This window comes from Poecilia mexicana, unplaced genomic scaffold (genome assembly GCF_051168715.1).
Source record: "Poecilia mexicana isolate PSO_F unplaced genomic scaffold, ASM5116871v1 scaffold_20, whole genome shotgun sequence".
NCBI lineage: Eukaryota > Metazoa > Chordata > Actinopteri > Cyprinodontiformes > Poeciliidae > Poecilia > Poecilia mexicana.
In genome coordinates this window covers 13,585,955-13,600,558 of record NW_028263389.1, presented here as the reverse complement: position 1 = coordinate 13,600,558, position 14,604 = coordinate 13,585,955, and the positions used below count along the sequence as shown (strand labels likewise).

Here is a 14,604-nt window from a genome sequence, read left to right as displayed (position 1 = left end):
TGCTTTGATTCCAATCATTGAAGACAGTGAAAACTTGTCTTAAACAGTCTATATGACATGTCATATATTTATATATCCAGCTAGTCATGGGGGAAAGTTTGGGCGTAGGGTAGCTTGAACATTGTTTACAGGGAAAACAAAAGGTATTTTTATTTGGTTACTATGTCCCTCACATTGTTAGAGAACTATGTTATGTAGATTTTTGTTAAACCTACCTATTATGGGGTGGCACACCATTCAGAGGTAAAGAGGCTATTGATCTTTGACACAGGCATCCATAGTTTCTGTGCTGCATGTCTTCCACTCTCTGCCCATTTCCTGTCTAACTACTGCCATTCACGGTCACTAGCACAAACAGATTGTTAAAAACCCTTTCTTGTTATTTACTTTTACTTTCTCATTTTTGTTTTGATACTAAGACTGTTGTTCCCTCCGCAAGTCAGGTACTCGGTAGTCCCACCTTTTTCTGATGGAGAACTAAGGTCACAGATTTAAAGGAGCTAGCACTCCTCTCAGCTGCTTCATACTCAGCACACACAGACCATGATGGCCTGAATACAGAAACAGAAGAAACAGACAAGCAAGGATAGAACCCTGAGTTTTCCAAACGTACCCTCGTCTCCATGACTACACTTTGGTTGTTCATAAACACCTATTACAGGACATAGAACAAGAGCCATCCCATGGAGAGTTCAATGGGAACAAGCTCAGTTTTGTGGTAAGAGCTCTTGCTTTAAGGTAAGGTAAGGTAAGGTAAGGTAAGGTAAGGTAATTGTATTTATATAGCACATTTTCAGCAACAAGGCTATTCAAAGTGCTTTAAAAGGAAATACAAACAAAATAACGCAAAGGAAAGAAAAAAAAAGAGGAAAGAAAACTAATCTATTGTTTTAAAGTATGTACACTAAGTGCTCCTATTCAGGGTTGCTAAGTATCTATTTCCATTTCTAAATAGTGAGTACTCTACAGTTTCTGATAAAATAAGCTAAAGAGTGACTGATCTAATTCCTTTTCTGGGTTAAAGTGAGTACTCCACAATTCTAAGTTTGTTCTAAGTCCTTTTCTGGGTTAAAAGTAATATAAACTAAGCAGTGACTGTTCCTGTAAAGTATTTCTGGATTCCAAGTTCGTAGTTATTCTAATTCTAATTCCATTTCTGGGCTGTATAATATTGATCTAAATAGTGCGTACTCCACAATTTCTGATATTACTAATAAACTAAAAATAATCCTTTTCTGGGTTAAATAGGAAGTACTCCACCATTTCTAAAACAAAAAAAGATGAATGGACACAGTAGGGCAGGTGGCAACATTAAGACAAAAACAATGGGCAAAACAAAGACATGAGTGCAGGCGGTAATGTCAAAGGGCCATGTCCGATAGAGGTGTTATCAAGGCATGATGTCCTTGGGAGCGTTCAGCTTCACAACTCCATGGATACAGGAGGGGGTGAGATGGGAAGAGCGTTGTGTTCAAGGAGATTGGAAATACGCAGCCCTTCCAAGGCCACATGGGAAAAGCCAATTCAGAAACAGAATGTCTTTGGTCGGGAAGATTATACATTTCAATCTTCCCTAAAATCTCTCCAATACATCTCAGTTCCCAATCATCCAAATTAGTTTGGTCGTTCCACTGAACTGAAACTAGCAACTTCTCCAAGATCGATTCCATCCCATTAGTGAGTTTTAGAGTCCTCGTCTCTGTCCACACCAACAGTCAGAGTGTTCGCCAGTTTGGCCAAGTCCATCACAAATTAGTTGATAATCCAGGAATCCACAAGCTCCAAACAGCAGAAATCCTGTTATCATGAATAAATCCAGGGTGAATCCCGTCGGGTGTGTCCCTGCAGGACAAGAGGGCTGTCCTTTGCCCAGACTTCTTGTCTAAAATTTGATCAATTGCATTGAAAGATTGGTTGACCAGATCCATAATTTGTAGATTTGGATGATGTGCAAAGAAAGGCTCCACAAATATAGAAAAAGACAAGACAAAAACAGAGCAAGCAGGGCAGGCATGGGCAGGGAGGGAGCAGGGGAAAAAAGCGTCCGCCTTCATCGAGAGCAAGAGAGAAAGTTAATTGCTTTAGTTGTTCAAGAACTGGACAAGCCATAAAGCATATAGATCCACAAAGAAAATGAGGCCAATAAAACCATATTTCTTACACCTCAGTAACTCTGTGACGGTGGACAAAAGCGACAAATCTCCTAAATCTGAATCTCAACTAATGGTCAAACCCTTTTTTTTCAAACACTGTAATATGCTTCCAAGGAGATTGAGAAGTGTAACCTCTTTATATCTGGAACACTTTCTGGTCCCTGGTTTGCCAAAGGTCCTGCTGTCAACCAGATCCATTAGATGATCATGGGTGAAAGAATAAGGATTTGGACACAAGTTGCAGAAATAAACTTCTACTTTTGAGTCACTTAAGCTTAAGCTTTATAGATACTGTGAGGAACTCCATCACCATAGAGAAGTTTGAAGTAGAGATGCTGCTGTTCTGCAGGTTTTCGAGGCATGTCCCACTTGGAGGAGATTAAGTAGACTCAGAACTCGATGGAGGGACTCTCTTTGGGTCTGGCAACACTACGGGGAACTGGTGAGTGTTGCTGAGGACAGACATATCTGGTTCCTTTCCCGGACCTGGTGTACCAGCATCACAATTTTGGATAAACAGAAAAAAAAGGATGGGCTGGCATTTTTGTTTAGTCTTTCAGCAAGTCACTTTTGTCCATGTAACTAAAAATAGGATCTGAAATGTTCTTACCACACCTCGACCAGGCATAGTCATAACATGGTTACTTGTGTTACTGTAGTAAAGAAAAACTCCTGTTTAATAAAAACTAAAAACTCAGCATCATGTGCTATGTAGGCAATCTACCAGTTTTAAAGCTTAAAAGTAAATTGAATTATGGTTATAAGCTTATAACACTTATTGTTGAATTAGGGTTATAAGAAGTGATCAAACTTAAAAGGATCACAGGGCTGTTTATTGCAAATTAAGGGTAATAGTAGTTGCCCAGGAATCACGGGACCTGCCAGGCTGCCACAGCCCTCAAACGATAGAGAAGGTTAATTAAACAATGACTTTACACAAACAGAACAAGATGACAATGTGTTCTTTTATATAAAGAGAAACGTGTTTAAAAAAATACTTTTGGCTAGAGCACAATAACAAAGCTACAAAAGAAGAACACAGCAGTATAGAGCACAGAAACACAGCAGATCAGATCTTTCACATTCTTTTAGAGTTTGCCACGAGTAAAGAATTGGTCAAAATGCATCCAGGAACTTAAGCTTTCAAAAGTTTCAAAAGTTGTCTGTGTAGATGTGGTCTAAGCTTCCTTCATATATGAATGTTTTTTTCTTTTATTATTTGTGATAGAAGAGCATTTAAAAGTATATAGAATTCCTTTATATTCAGTGCTAACTTTAAATTTTTATTATGTATCAGATTGTGTGATCTATGTTTATCGCTTTACTGAATGGAAAGATTATGTTCATAATTTCGATGTGGGAGACGGCTTTAGACAGCAAGAGAGGGATTGTAAACAGGCGAAATTTGCTTGCATTAATTTATTTCCATGTCACTGAGTTCAAATAATGTGGTAAGAAAAATTTTAGGTTATAATCTCTCTCTTTTTTTTTAAACACACTTTGTAAAATGACGTGGCCAAACATTTTCCAAATTTCACCACTGATTAGCTGATCAGTTGTGATCATCGTCTCCCAGATATTCCATTTGCGTAGGACTTCTGAGACTCAGGCTCTGACAAGAAAAAAAAAACAAAAAAAAAAAAAAACACCAGAACCACAAGAAAACTTGCACAATCACTTGGAATGAGGACTAATCACCCTGTCAAGATTTGGTTGCGATAAGTGCTGCTACATTTGAGTTAGTGTGTGTAATCGTAAATTCCTGCAAGACTGTTTGCCTTCTTTCCGTTTAATCTTGAGAGACAAGAGTTACTTTCATCAGAACTTTCTGCACGCTATTAAATTTTCTTCTGAATGTTAATTTTCATAAGTTTGAAGATAATTCTACATTATTCATTGTGGGGTTTTTTTCTTTGACAGTTTTTCTTCCCTGATTTTCTTCAGCTGGGACTTAAACTTGAAGCACTAGTGTGTTTTTAGAGATTTTTAAGTTGATTTGTTTTTGGTGTTTTATGCCTTGTGTGTGTGTGTTTTATGATTGAGCTCTCCATAGTGATTATGGAGCGCTCTCTTCAGGGTTGACTGGCTGCCTAGGACATAAAAACCCAGAGGCAGGACCTAAGTCCCATCCTCTGCTTCCATCAACAGGCATCCTGCCACACTTGAAGAAATGCTTTTGAATCTATATTTTATTGGATTGTGGCGTTGGTTGAGTTAGGAGTTGCGATTAATTCTGTTTTTTCCACTTTTGGTTTGAATGTTTGGATAGGCAGGGAAGTAACTATCAACTGTTTTACTCTTAGATGTTTCCACCTATTTTTTTTTTCTTTTTTTTTTTGTTAGTGCTTTTTTTGAATTTTTAGCTCCACCTCTGAAACTAATCTGGACTGTATACATCATGTGTCCTTGAGGCCACTTTAATTTATGAACCAAGTTTTACTGAAATATAACTTTTAAAAAAAAAAAAAAACCTGTCAAAAATCCAGATGGCTTGTAAACTGGCTCGCTAATTACTAGTCTGTAGCTTTGCAGCCATCATCCCACATCATAATGCTGTCATGACCATGTTTGACTGTGGCCATGGGTGAGTTAAGGAGCTTAACTTTAGCTCCTCTTTTGTTCTTGATTTGTCTTTCTTATTCTAGAGTAAAGTAAATAATTGTGTGACAATTACAGATTGTGTCTTTAACCTACTGGGTGTGTTGTTTTCTTAGGCTGTGCTTGTACAGATGTGGATTCAGCCATGTGTTTGTCCCAGTATGTTTGAAACACAAATAGCTCAAATTCCAGTGAGTGCCTTTGAGAACACCAGTACAGTCACCCCATTACAGAGCACAATGCATTCCACAGAGCTCCCAGTGCATGCTAAGTTGCAGGAATTATGAAACTATTATTTTTTTAATGACTTGTCATAGGATGAAATGGCTCCACTGGCTCAGATCTTTATATGTTTATGAACCACAGTTTGCATAAAAAAATCTCCTGATTAAAAAAAAAAAAAAAAAAAAAAATCAGAGAATTTTAAATTATATTTAATGTCTATATTCTTAAAAATAAGCCAATCCAGATATGTTTAATGAACAGGGACTGCTTGGTTAAAAACTAAATGGTCAACACCCAATATGATGGGAATCCATCAGGGGTGTGAACAGGGTACAACAAATGGCCTCTGGCTGGTCCATCTGGCAAATCCTACTCAGTCAAACAGAACGAATCAAAAATGTCTCAACTGCTGTTTGTTTAAATTGCCTGACTCCCATATAGAGAGCACACAGAGACTTTACTGTTTATGAGAAGCCAAGCTTTGACATGTGTCCATAAGAACACATGTTAAAGTTTTGGTCAAAACGGGGGGTTCCACTTGACATCTCCTCACTTGAGCACCAGCTCATTTATTTCCCACAGATTGAGATCTCTCGAGCAGCAAATCACTGTGTTATTGACATCTGTATACATAGATGTGGTCGCTGAATCTAATTCACACCAAATGTTGACTATTACTCAACATCTCATTTTGTAGTACAGTGTTCAGTTTAATCAAGAAATGAATGTTTTCCAGCAGTGAATCGGAGAGGTTTTCTATCTGGGGGTGAGGGGAGTTTCTGGTTGTGGTTAGATGTGTGGCTAGACCCTTTCAGAAAGAAATAAACAGAGACAGATGTTATTTTCCCATTCTTCCTTGTGTTACAGCTCAAAATAGGAAATTAAGGGAGATGCGTACTGAGGGCCACCAGACCATTTATCAGAGAGGGTGTTTGAATATTTTTGAGACTGGGAATACAGTGGCATAGACAGCTTCCAGAAAGTCTTCAATTAAGTAAAAACTGTAAAATTGAACAAGTTGCAATTGAACAATTTTGCAAATTTTATTGAGGTGGTTTTACAGACTATTTGCACAATTTAAGCCAAGCTCAGTTTTAATACATTGCAAGGACTAAACATTTTATTAATTCACAGTATTAGTGCAAAAGTAGAATACAGGCTTCATCTGTTTAAAAGTTACACTGCATCACATTCTGTCCCAAACCGAAGGTTACGCACCAACAAAATGCATCCCAAACTTGTACTGCGCTGTAAAATGATCGGGTCAGCGGAAATGACATTTTACCAGGTTTACCTTGGCAATCTGCATGCCATTAAATTAGAAAAAGACAACCAACTCAAGAACTAGTCATAAAGTCTCCAAATTGATAATGGAAATAGATCTGGTGAATTAAATCCACTTATAGTAATTCTACAAGTAAGTGTCGGCTCACTGAAGGCAGAGTAAAACACTGTTGACAGAGGACATCTTAGGTTTGCACAGGTATAATCAATTTCTCTAACTGGCAGTATTCTTTACAAAAATAAAAGTCTATAGAATTTCAGGACTTAAATATGACATAAAATGGCTTAAGATGGGTCTTTTTTTTCAAAGTTTGCAAATTGATTGGGGTTGTAAAAAAATGCCTAAACTAAACAAAACAAAAAAAAAATTATAAAATGTCTTAACAGCACTATAAAAATACTGGCATTATTAAGAACATAATCCATGTCTTTCTTGTTACATTTCGACATGATCAAAGAGCAAGTAGCTGCCAGTGGCTTTAATAGAACCTATTGGTTTTGTATGATTTCTAATATTTAAACTGCAAAACTATCACGATGGAACTGCAAGAACATGGATACACAGACCATGCCATGCATGCTCCACAGGATGGAAACAAAAATAAATAAATAAATAAATCATCTTGATATATGTAGAATTAAATGCAAGTGTGTAATTTCCAAAATCAGCAGTGATCAGAATTACAGTGCAGCAGCATGCATTTCAACCTGAGTTTGTCCGAAAATACAGACTAGTATTGAAAAAATAATAATAAATACATAACCAACTTCTATTAGTGAGTTTTGAAATTGTTCATTTGGAAAAATGAACCGATACTAAGCAATTATCTAGCTCCCTCTCCTGGTCACTGCTGACATGTCATAAGAAGCTACAGTTCCTCCCTAAAAAAATAAAAAATAAAATATCCACTGTGTAAATAAAATTATAGATGCTGCACAACCTTAAAACGTTACAGTATATGCATCACTTAACACACACTCAAAGCTTGTTTTGCTTTTCACAATTCCAAACTTCTACATTACATGAATTGTTTATCACACCACCTAACATACCTACAAAATTGGCAATGTGTGTGTTAAATATCTGAATGGACAAAATTCTATTAGCATACTTTTTTTCAAAGTGTATAACAGAACATGGCTGTTTTTCCTTTTCTAAATCTTACACCAGTGTCTTCTTACTGTAAAAAAAAAAAAAAAATCTTTCATAGCAGTTATTAAAACTCTTGGGCTCAATATGTAATCAGTAACCATCATGTAAATACACCCTATAAATAAACACAGCAACATCCATACAATCACTGCTATTCAAAAACAATAAAAATAAAAAAAATGAAATAGTAACAGAACCCACACAGCCACAGGAACAAGACAAACGAACCTGAGCAGCTGAAGCAAAAAAAACAAACCTTCTACATTTCATTGTTCATGCAATGTTAGAACTTTTGGGCTCATTTTAGTACTCTATTTATTGAAGGTTGTTTGATCGATCTGCATTTTGGGACTGATCATCATGGCTTCGTGGCCTTGTTCCACTAGGATTGCGATGTAGAAATCCTGCTTGGCTCCTAGTCTCAGTTGGTAGTCTCAAAAAACATGAAATCCTGTTGTGAACGAGAACAAGAAGAAAGTGTTAATGATGAAGCCAAAACTAAAACTGGTATTCATGTGACACTTATTGGGTGGAAATGCATCATGAAAGGGCTTGGAATACATTTACTGAATGGAAATCGACAGCTAGACAATAAATCACATTTTACCTTTATTTTATTGTACGTGCAGCTCGTTATTATTATTTTGATCCAGGTACTGAGTCAACTTTTAAGTCTGGTCCACAAAACACAGTTGCAGTGAAGGGTTTGGGGACGTCACTCAAAGATTAATAGTAACCAGCTTTATCTATTATTCAAAAGCCAATTTTGATGCGAGTTTGGGGATAGTGATACCAGACTGTGTCCAAAGTTTAACTCTAGATCCTGATTTTATGTAAAACTAAAAACATTAAACGAGACTTTAACGAGACCATGTATTGAAAGGCTAAAGGCCTAGAATGAAGCCCTCAATCCAAAGTCAACACCTTCAAGCTCATCTGAACTTTGCAGGTGCCAAAAGGGAAAGACCAATGCCTTATTTTTATGGATAGATGAGACAATAATTTAATTTTTGGGACAAGATGTATGTTTGGAAGAGTGAAGGTGAGATTTTCCAACCAAAAGACATTGTTTCAACAGTCAGAATGTTGGTGGCATTATGCTGTTGGGTTCTTTTTGCTGCAATTAGTGCTGGCACAGCATAGAAGGAATTATGAGGAAAGAAGGACTTCATCTCCAACACCCTCTATATGAATTGAAGCACACACCAAATCTGGCTTTAGAGTGGATAAAATAGGACAATAGTGAGCTTTCTGGAAAGCCAAGCCCTACTGGAAATCTGCAAACTACCCTCAGCAGTCAAGTCCATGTTAGAAAACTAGCCAAAGTTCTCCTCCGATTCTGCCTCGCTACACCTTTGGACAACCAAAATCACAAGATCACATTTTTTTTTAAAGCCAGAATCATGCTAGCAGCTTGCTGAAGACTACAGAATGCCTGTGGTCAACTTGCCTCAGGATATTTACTTAAATACTTAATTGGGCGTATGTAAACAATTGACCCTGTGTGGGGAAGGAAAAAAAAATCTCTAAATTCAACCCTGTGTAAGAAAAATAATCAAATAAATCATCGAAACCCCCAAATTAAAATGGCATTCCTGGCCTTTGTAGGTCCATGTAAACATCTCATCCAAACTGTAGCTCAAACAGTCTTGGACTGGGTTTCGTTTTAGGTCATAAATAATACTAAATGTAGCCTCAGTGGTAATCTAATTAGAAGCTCCATGAAGATCCCGACTACCAGCAACAAGAAACTTTCCCGATGAGAGCAGGGTCAAGTGAGGCCGTGGCGTCTGCGGCAGCCGCACTTATACAGACGCTTGCTTTCAAATTACAACGTGAGAATCCCCAAACTGCATCCTTTACAAGATCCTGACATTACAGGTCATCATCACATTTCAGGCTGATTTACTGCTATAAGTATATGTATAAGAGAAATGTTTTTTTTTTTATGCTGCACTTACAATGAGAAAACATGCGCCGATCATTACAGCTTTCATCCTCACGTCCAGATCCATGGGAAACTGAATGCCGAAGTTGTCGGCGTCTGTGAATGCCTCCCGTAGCAGTCCTGTCCACTGCTTGCTGATTTTTCCGATCTTGCTGACTTCGTCCATTGTCAAAATCTGTGGGGGGAAAAAAAAAAAAAAAAAAAAGCATCCAGGATATAGAAAATAAGTGTGTTGAATTAGGATACGGATCAGTGAGCAGTTTATTTTCATGTATATTATTACTTATGACCAAAGGAATTTCTTTATTTCTGTAAATTCTTCAAAGACCCGAGAGAGAAATCATGGCCGTAAAACATGTTTCGTTTTCCCATCCACAGGGTCTTGTAAAACGTCTACATCACTGACCCCGAACCCTCTCACGGCTCAGTCTAATAAAACTATGCGAACCACGGAACAAAGGCCAGATTGTGACCAAAATGTCAGTGTGTCCTGTTCGTCACTGGAAACTCCCTGACAGTTGTTAAAGGGAAAAGCTGTTAGACTGTTAGGACCGATTCAAGTCATTTAAATAAAGAGCCCCACCTCGAAGTCAACATCGGGAAGGCAGCTCCAGCCACAGAAGGGCCCATGGATCTTCAGTACCGGTTCATTGTGTTCATTTGCTACAATAAATTTAGGAGACAACGGATGCCACTGCTGTATCACGTAGCCAACCGTGTTACCGGGTGGGGCCTGCACCTCCAGCTGGAAGAGGAAGAAAAACGTGACTGTTTTTTACACCCTAAACGACCAAGCTTTCAAAATACATGCAAAATACAAAGAACAAATATTGTGCCATGAATATGTTTTGACATGGAGCCACAAAAGTAAACCTATTTGACTGGAATTTTATTTAAGAGTTCTCTAGGTTATTGTCCTGCTTGAAGATAAACTTACTCCTGAGTCTCAAGTCTTTTACAGCCACTTTCTGCTGAAGAACAACATCCCCACACCACGATGCTGCCACCACTGCCTTACCATGGAATGGTGAGATTAGGATGTTGCATGGCTATAGATATTTTGCCACACATAGAGTTTTGCAAGGTCAGAATGTTTGTTTTTGGCCTCATCTGACCTAAGCACCTACTTCCACATGTTTAATCTTCTTTTGAGAAGATTTTGCTGGCTTTACTTTCAGAACTGTACTTTTTGTCACTTGTCAAAAACAAAAAGGCCAAATTTGTACAGGTGAAAAATGATGATTTGTCCTATCAACAGATTTTTGGATCTGAGCTGTGGCTCTCTGCAGCTACCACTGGCCTCTTTCCCTGTTTTAAAGCTCTCCATGCTCAACTTGTGCGTTGAACCGGACAAACAAACCTTGGTAGGTTTGAGTGGCATTTTATTTAGGGACATAGAAGTAAGGTGTCTCATGAACCTTTCATCATTTTATTTGCATGAATAATTTTTTCTTCTACTCCACATTAGCCTGCTACTTTCTATGGGTCTGCCACATAAAGTCCTAATAAAATTAATGTAACAATGAAAGTAACATGCCAAGTGTAAAATATGGGGCTGAATACTTCTGAAAGGCAGTGTAAAGAACTTCTGAATGCTCCCACTTGATTTCTACGATGCAATTCGTGACCAGGCGATTGAACTCACTTCTTGTAAACAGCACGGGAAGAAGCAAGACATGCACTTCAGCGGCCTGGTGACGCTGATGATCTCCTGGCCAAAGTTGTCGAGGACATGGATGTTAAAGGGCCGCAGGGGGCCGCAGCACTGCCGGCTCAGACAGTCGTTCTCCTCGACGGCGTAGAACACATTCTGACCCATGACGTTCCGCACCTCATACTTGTTATTGCTTTCAAAACCGACTAGGGCTGTGTGAGTTGAAGCATACGACATCAGCTGTTGTTGCAGCAAAAAAAAAAAAAAAAAATACTCATACTATATACTGTACCTTCAACAACCTCAACCTTCTGTTTGATGAGGAGCTGATCCACCTGGAAAACCACATATAAGCATTTTTTTTTTTTAATGCAACCAAATAAAAATAGAAACAAAGAAGGGAGTTTGTTGAGGTGGAGGGGGGTTAGACATTATGTGACAGGATTCACATAATGTCACATAATGTCTCCTTCACTTAGGAAGCGAAGGAGACAATTCATGAAGAGTTACAAAAGGTGCATGGTGACAGATCATGTGACACACAAGTGTATTTTATTTCACCAAGCATGCAACTGCTGAAGGTCATTGGCTGCACCAGAAACTTTTTAGAGGCTCCATAGCAAAAAGGGTCAGGACATGCATATTTTAAGTTATTATTATGACGTAGAGCTTTTTTTTTATTTCACTTCACCGACTTAGAATATTTTGTGCAGATGTATTATCAAGACACTAGATTAAATAAAGACATTTAAATACAAGTTGTAATGTAACCAAAACAAACAAAAATGCCAAGAGGTGAATACTTTCACAAGGCACTGTGAACATACTTTTAACTTTTTCAATGCATATCAAGGTGCACTTTAACTTTAATGTAGGGCAACATGGTCTTACAGTTGTCAGGTACTCTAATCCTGGTGGACACCCTGGTATTCCTGGGCTGGGCACAGCGTACATGTTCATGTTTCCAGAATGCTGGGAGACCTGTTGATGTGTAGGAAACTGTTTAAAACAGCAAACTGGCGCCATCTTGTGATAATTTAGGTCACAGTCATAAACAAATGCTGAACCATCGCAGTTGAGGAAATTCAGACAGTGCCTTTGCTTCATTTAAAAAAAAAAAGTTAATATATTTAAATATAAAAAAAAAATAAAAAATGAGGAAGTGTGTTTTCCCTCAAGTCATCGCCCGGGGAATCTCAGTGCTACAGGGGTCTACGTGATGGTGGGCGACACAGACATTTCTGGTTATATCTGGAAGTGAAAGGCTTCCATATATAACTCGGCAGCGTGGGAAATCCTCTTACTTGCTCTCGCTTACACGCGAACAACAGACTTAAACGTGAACTCCAACAATAGGCACACCAGCCGTGTCCATGGAGGTTGCGTCAATGGAGATCGCGGCGACGGGTCGTGTTATGCATGTTTACTCCTCACGTCTCGTCAGTTAGAGAGAATCGAGCGCACACCGACGTCTCATCTGCCCACCTCTTCATTGAAACGCTCGTGCAAAGCTTTCCGTAAGGCTGCTTTTTCCACGCGTGTCGCCCACAGCTTGGAACTCCACATTAAAACCGAGAAATAAAACGCGAGAAAAATAAATACTCACCGATCTTTGACGTGCTACTTCCAATAATAACGGGTCACTCAGAATGGAAGCAAAGCTGTGGAATAAACCTCTAATCTGATTGGGCGACGTCACAGCGCTTCCTACTCTCCTGCGCCAATGGGAATATAGCACAGTAGATCTAAGCGAACAGAAGCAAACAGAAGCGACTAGAGCTGAAATAAATAGAGCACACGAAGCTGGGAGTTTTAATGCAGGAAATCCTTAAATAATAATAACTCACATTTATCAAGTGTTTCATCTGTTTTTCTTCCTTATTATCGACTCAGAGATAAAGTTTGAGTCAACAATAGAAAATAGATATTTATCATTTGGCCACTCTTGGAGTCAAAGTTTAAATCTATAATTCCTAATACAACTATAATTTACATAAACACAACTAAATGTCAGCATAGTGAGAGAGTGAGAAAATTAATAAGAGTAAAAAGTGTGGTACTCAGAGAGGCAGGGAGGGGCAAGATCATCTAACGATTTTAAAACAAAGAAATTTGAAAATGAACTTTAAAATGGACAGGCACGCATTGCAGAGAGGACAAAATTGGAAGGACATGCACTCTTCTTTGTGTTCCAGTTTTTAAAAAATGCAGTATTTTACATGAACTGAAGGGATTAGAAAGATGACTTAATAAATCCAAGGTACAAGTAATTACAGCACAAACCAGCCCACTTGTTACAACGGCATGGATTACTACTTGTACGACAAGATAGTTTTTTTTTAACATTTATTAAATTTGTCAAAGTGAAACATTTAGAAGCAGATTTCTGGTTGGGGGGATAAACATTCAGCATTAGGCCTTTTTGCCATATCTGAGTGTTCCATTGCTTACTCCAAATTTCTAAGTTCATCACAACCTGATGATGGCGACAGGATTGCATAACCTGCCAAAAGCAGAAACACGATCACAAGGTTACACCTTGACCTTTTCTAGAAATTCTGTCCATAAAGGTAATGAACCAAATTGGTGGCAAAGGGCAACTTTGCCAGAGATCAGCTCTTACTGTAAATGAACCTGACTTACTGCTGGTAATGCAGACCTAGCTCTGATACTGAAAGTCCATATGAAAGAGCCTGGTACCCCACATTCCCAGAGTACCCACCACAGGATTCCCCAAGGGACATGACTGAATGTCTTCTCGAGGTCCACAAAACATATGTAGGCTGGTAGAGGTAAAGGTAAAGATAATTTTATTTATATAACACATTTGTAGCAACAAGGCAATACAAAATGCTTGAGCAAACTTCAAACTTCATGCACCGCCCAGCGCTCTGCTGAGGGTGTAGAGTTGAGCCAGTTTTCCACAAACAGAATGAATTAAAACCACAATGATCTTCCTGAATCCAAGATTTGACCCTCCTCTCCAGAACCCCTGAATAGACCTTACCAGGGTGACTTGGGAGTGTGATCCTCCTTTTTAAATAGGAGAATCACATCTAGACCCAACATCCATCTATTATCATTTCTCACTGGAAAAGACAGTATGAATGAGGAGGTCTTCGAAGTACTCTGCAAAGTCTTGAGTCAATATCAGCAGCATACTATCTCCACCATAAACTGTGGTGGTGACACACCACTTCTGACGCCTGAGACACCGGATGGTGGACCACACACGCCTCAAAGTTGTATGGAAGTTGTTCTCCATGGTCTCTCCGAACTCCTCCTACACCTCAGTTTTTGCCTCTGCGCCCATAGCCACATTCCATTTGGACTGCCAGTACTCATCAGTCAATTCTGACTGATGAGTACTGGCAGTCCAAAGACCAACATATCAAAAAATCCTAACTCCAGATAATTAAATAAGCTTGACAATAGTAAACAGACAACTGTGCAGAATATGATGAGACTAAAATTGAAATGAATAAACATTTCAATAATAGAGGGAATAATAGAGTTTAGCTCTGGTCAACTTTTGGTGGAGAGGTCTCTGATGACCTGAGGGTTTCCAGATGTTTCATAATAGCCGCAC

General features: G+C 38.6%; 1 protein-coding gene across 2 annotated transcripts; it reads right to left on the bottom strand.

The window, feature by feature from the left end:
- Window positions 1-5,994: 5,994 nt before the first annotated feature.
- On the bottom strand, window positions 5,995-12,712 carry LOC106916588 (phospholipid scramblase 1). Of its 2 annotated transcripts, XM_014984972.2 has the most exons (7): window positions 12,622-12,712; window positions 11,907-11,996; window positions 11,308-11,350; window positions 11,007-11,227; window positions 9,945-10,106; window positions 9,375-9,536; window positions 5,995-7,864 (listed from the first exon to the last, which is right to left on the bottom strand). In XM_014984972.2, the coding sequence occupies exons 2-7, from the start codon at window positions 11,973-11,975 to the stop codon at window positions 7,835-7,837; spliced, it is 687 nt and encodes a 228-aa protein (XP_014840458.1). In that variant the 5' UTR covers window positions 11,976-11,996; window positions 12,622-12,712; the 3' UTR covers window positions 5,995-7,834. The 2 variants fall into 2 exon arrangements, with proteins under 2 accessions (XP_014840458.1, XP_014840456.1); XM_014984970.2 differs by lacking the exon at window positions 12,622-12,712 and having other exon boundaries at window positions 11,907-12,611.
- Window positions 12,713-14,604: the final 1,892 nt, after the last annotated feature.

What these genes read in the sequence shown, in the direction of transcription:
- LOC106916588 (XM_014984970.2), bottom strand. Translation starts at nt 12,122, where the DNA reads ATGAAGCAAAGGCACTGTCTGAATTTCCTCAACTGCGATGGTTCAGCA. An exon ending in GATTAGAGTACCTGACAACT is followed by an intron (nt 11,351 to 11,906) that starts GTAAGACCATGT and finishes GTGGTTTTCCAG; the next exon opens with GTGGATCAGCTCCTCATCAA. An exon ending in GAAGGTTGAGGTTGTTGAAG is followed by an intron (nt 11,228 to 11,307) that starts GTACAGTATATA and finishes CAACTCACACAG; the next exon opens with CCCTAGTCGGTTTTGAAAGC.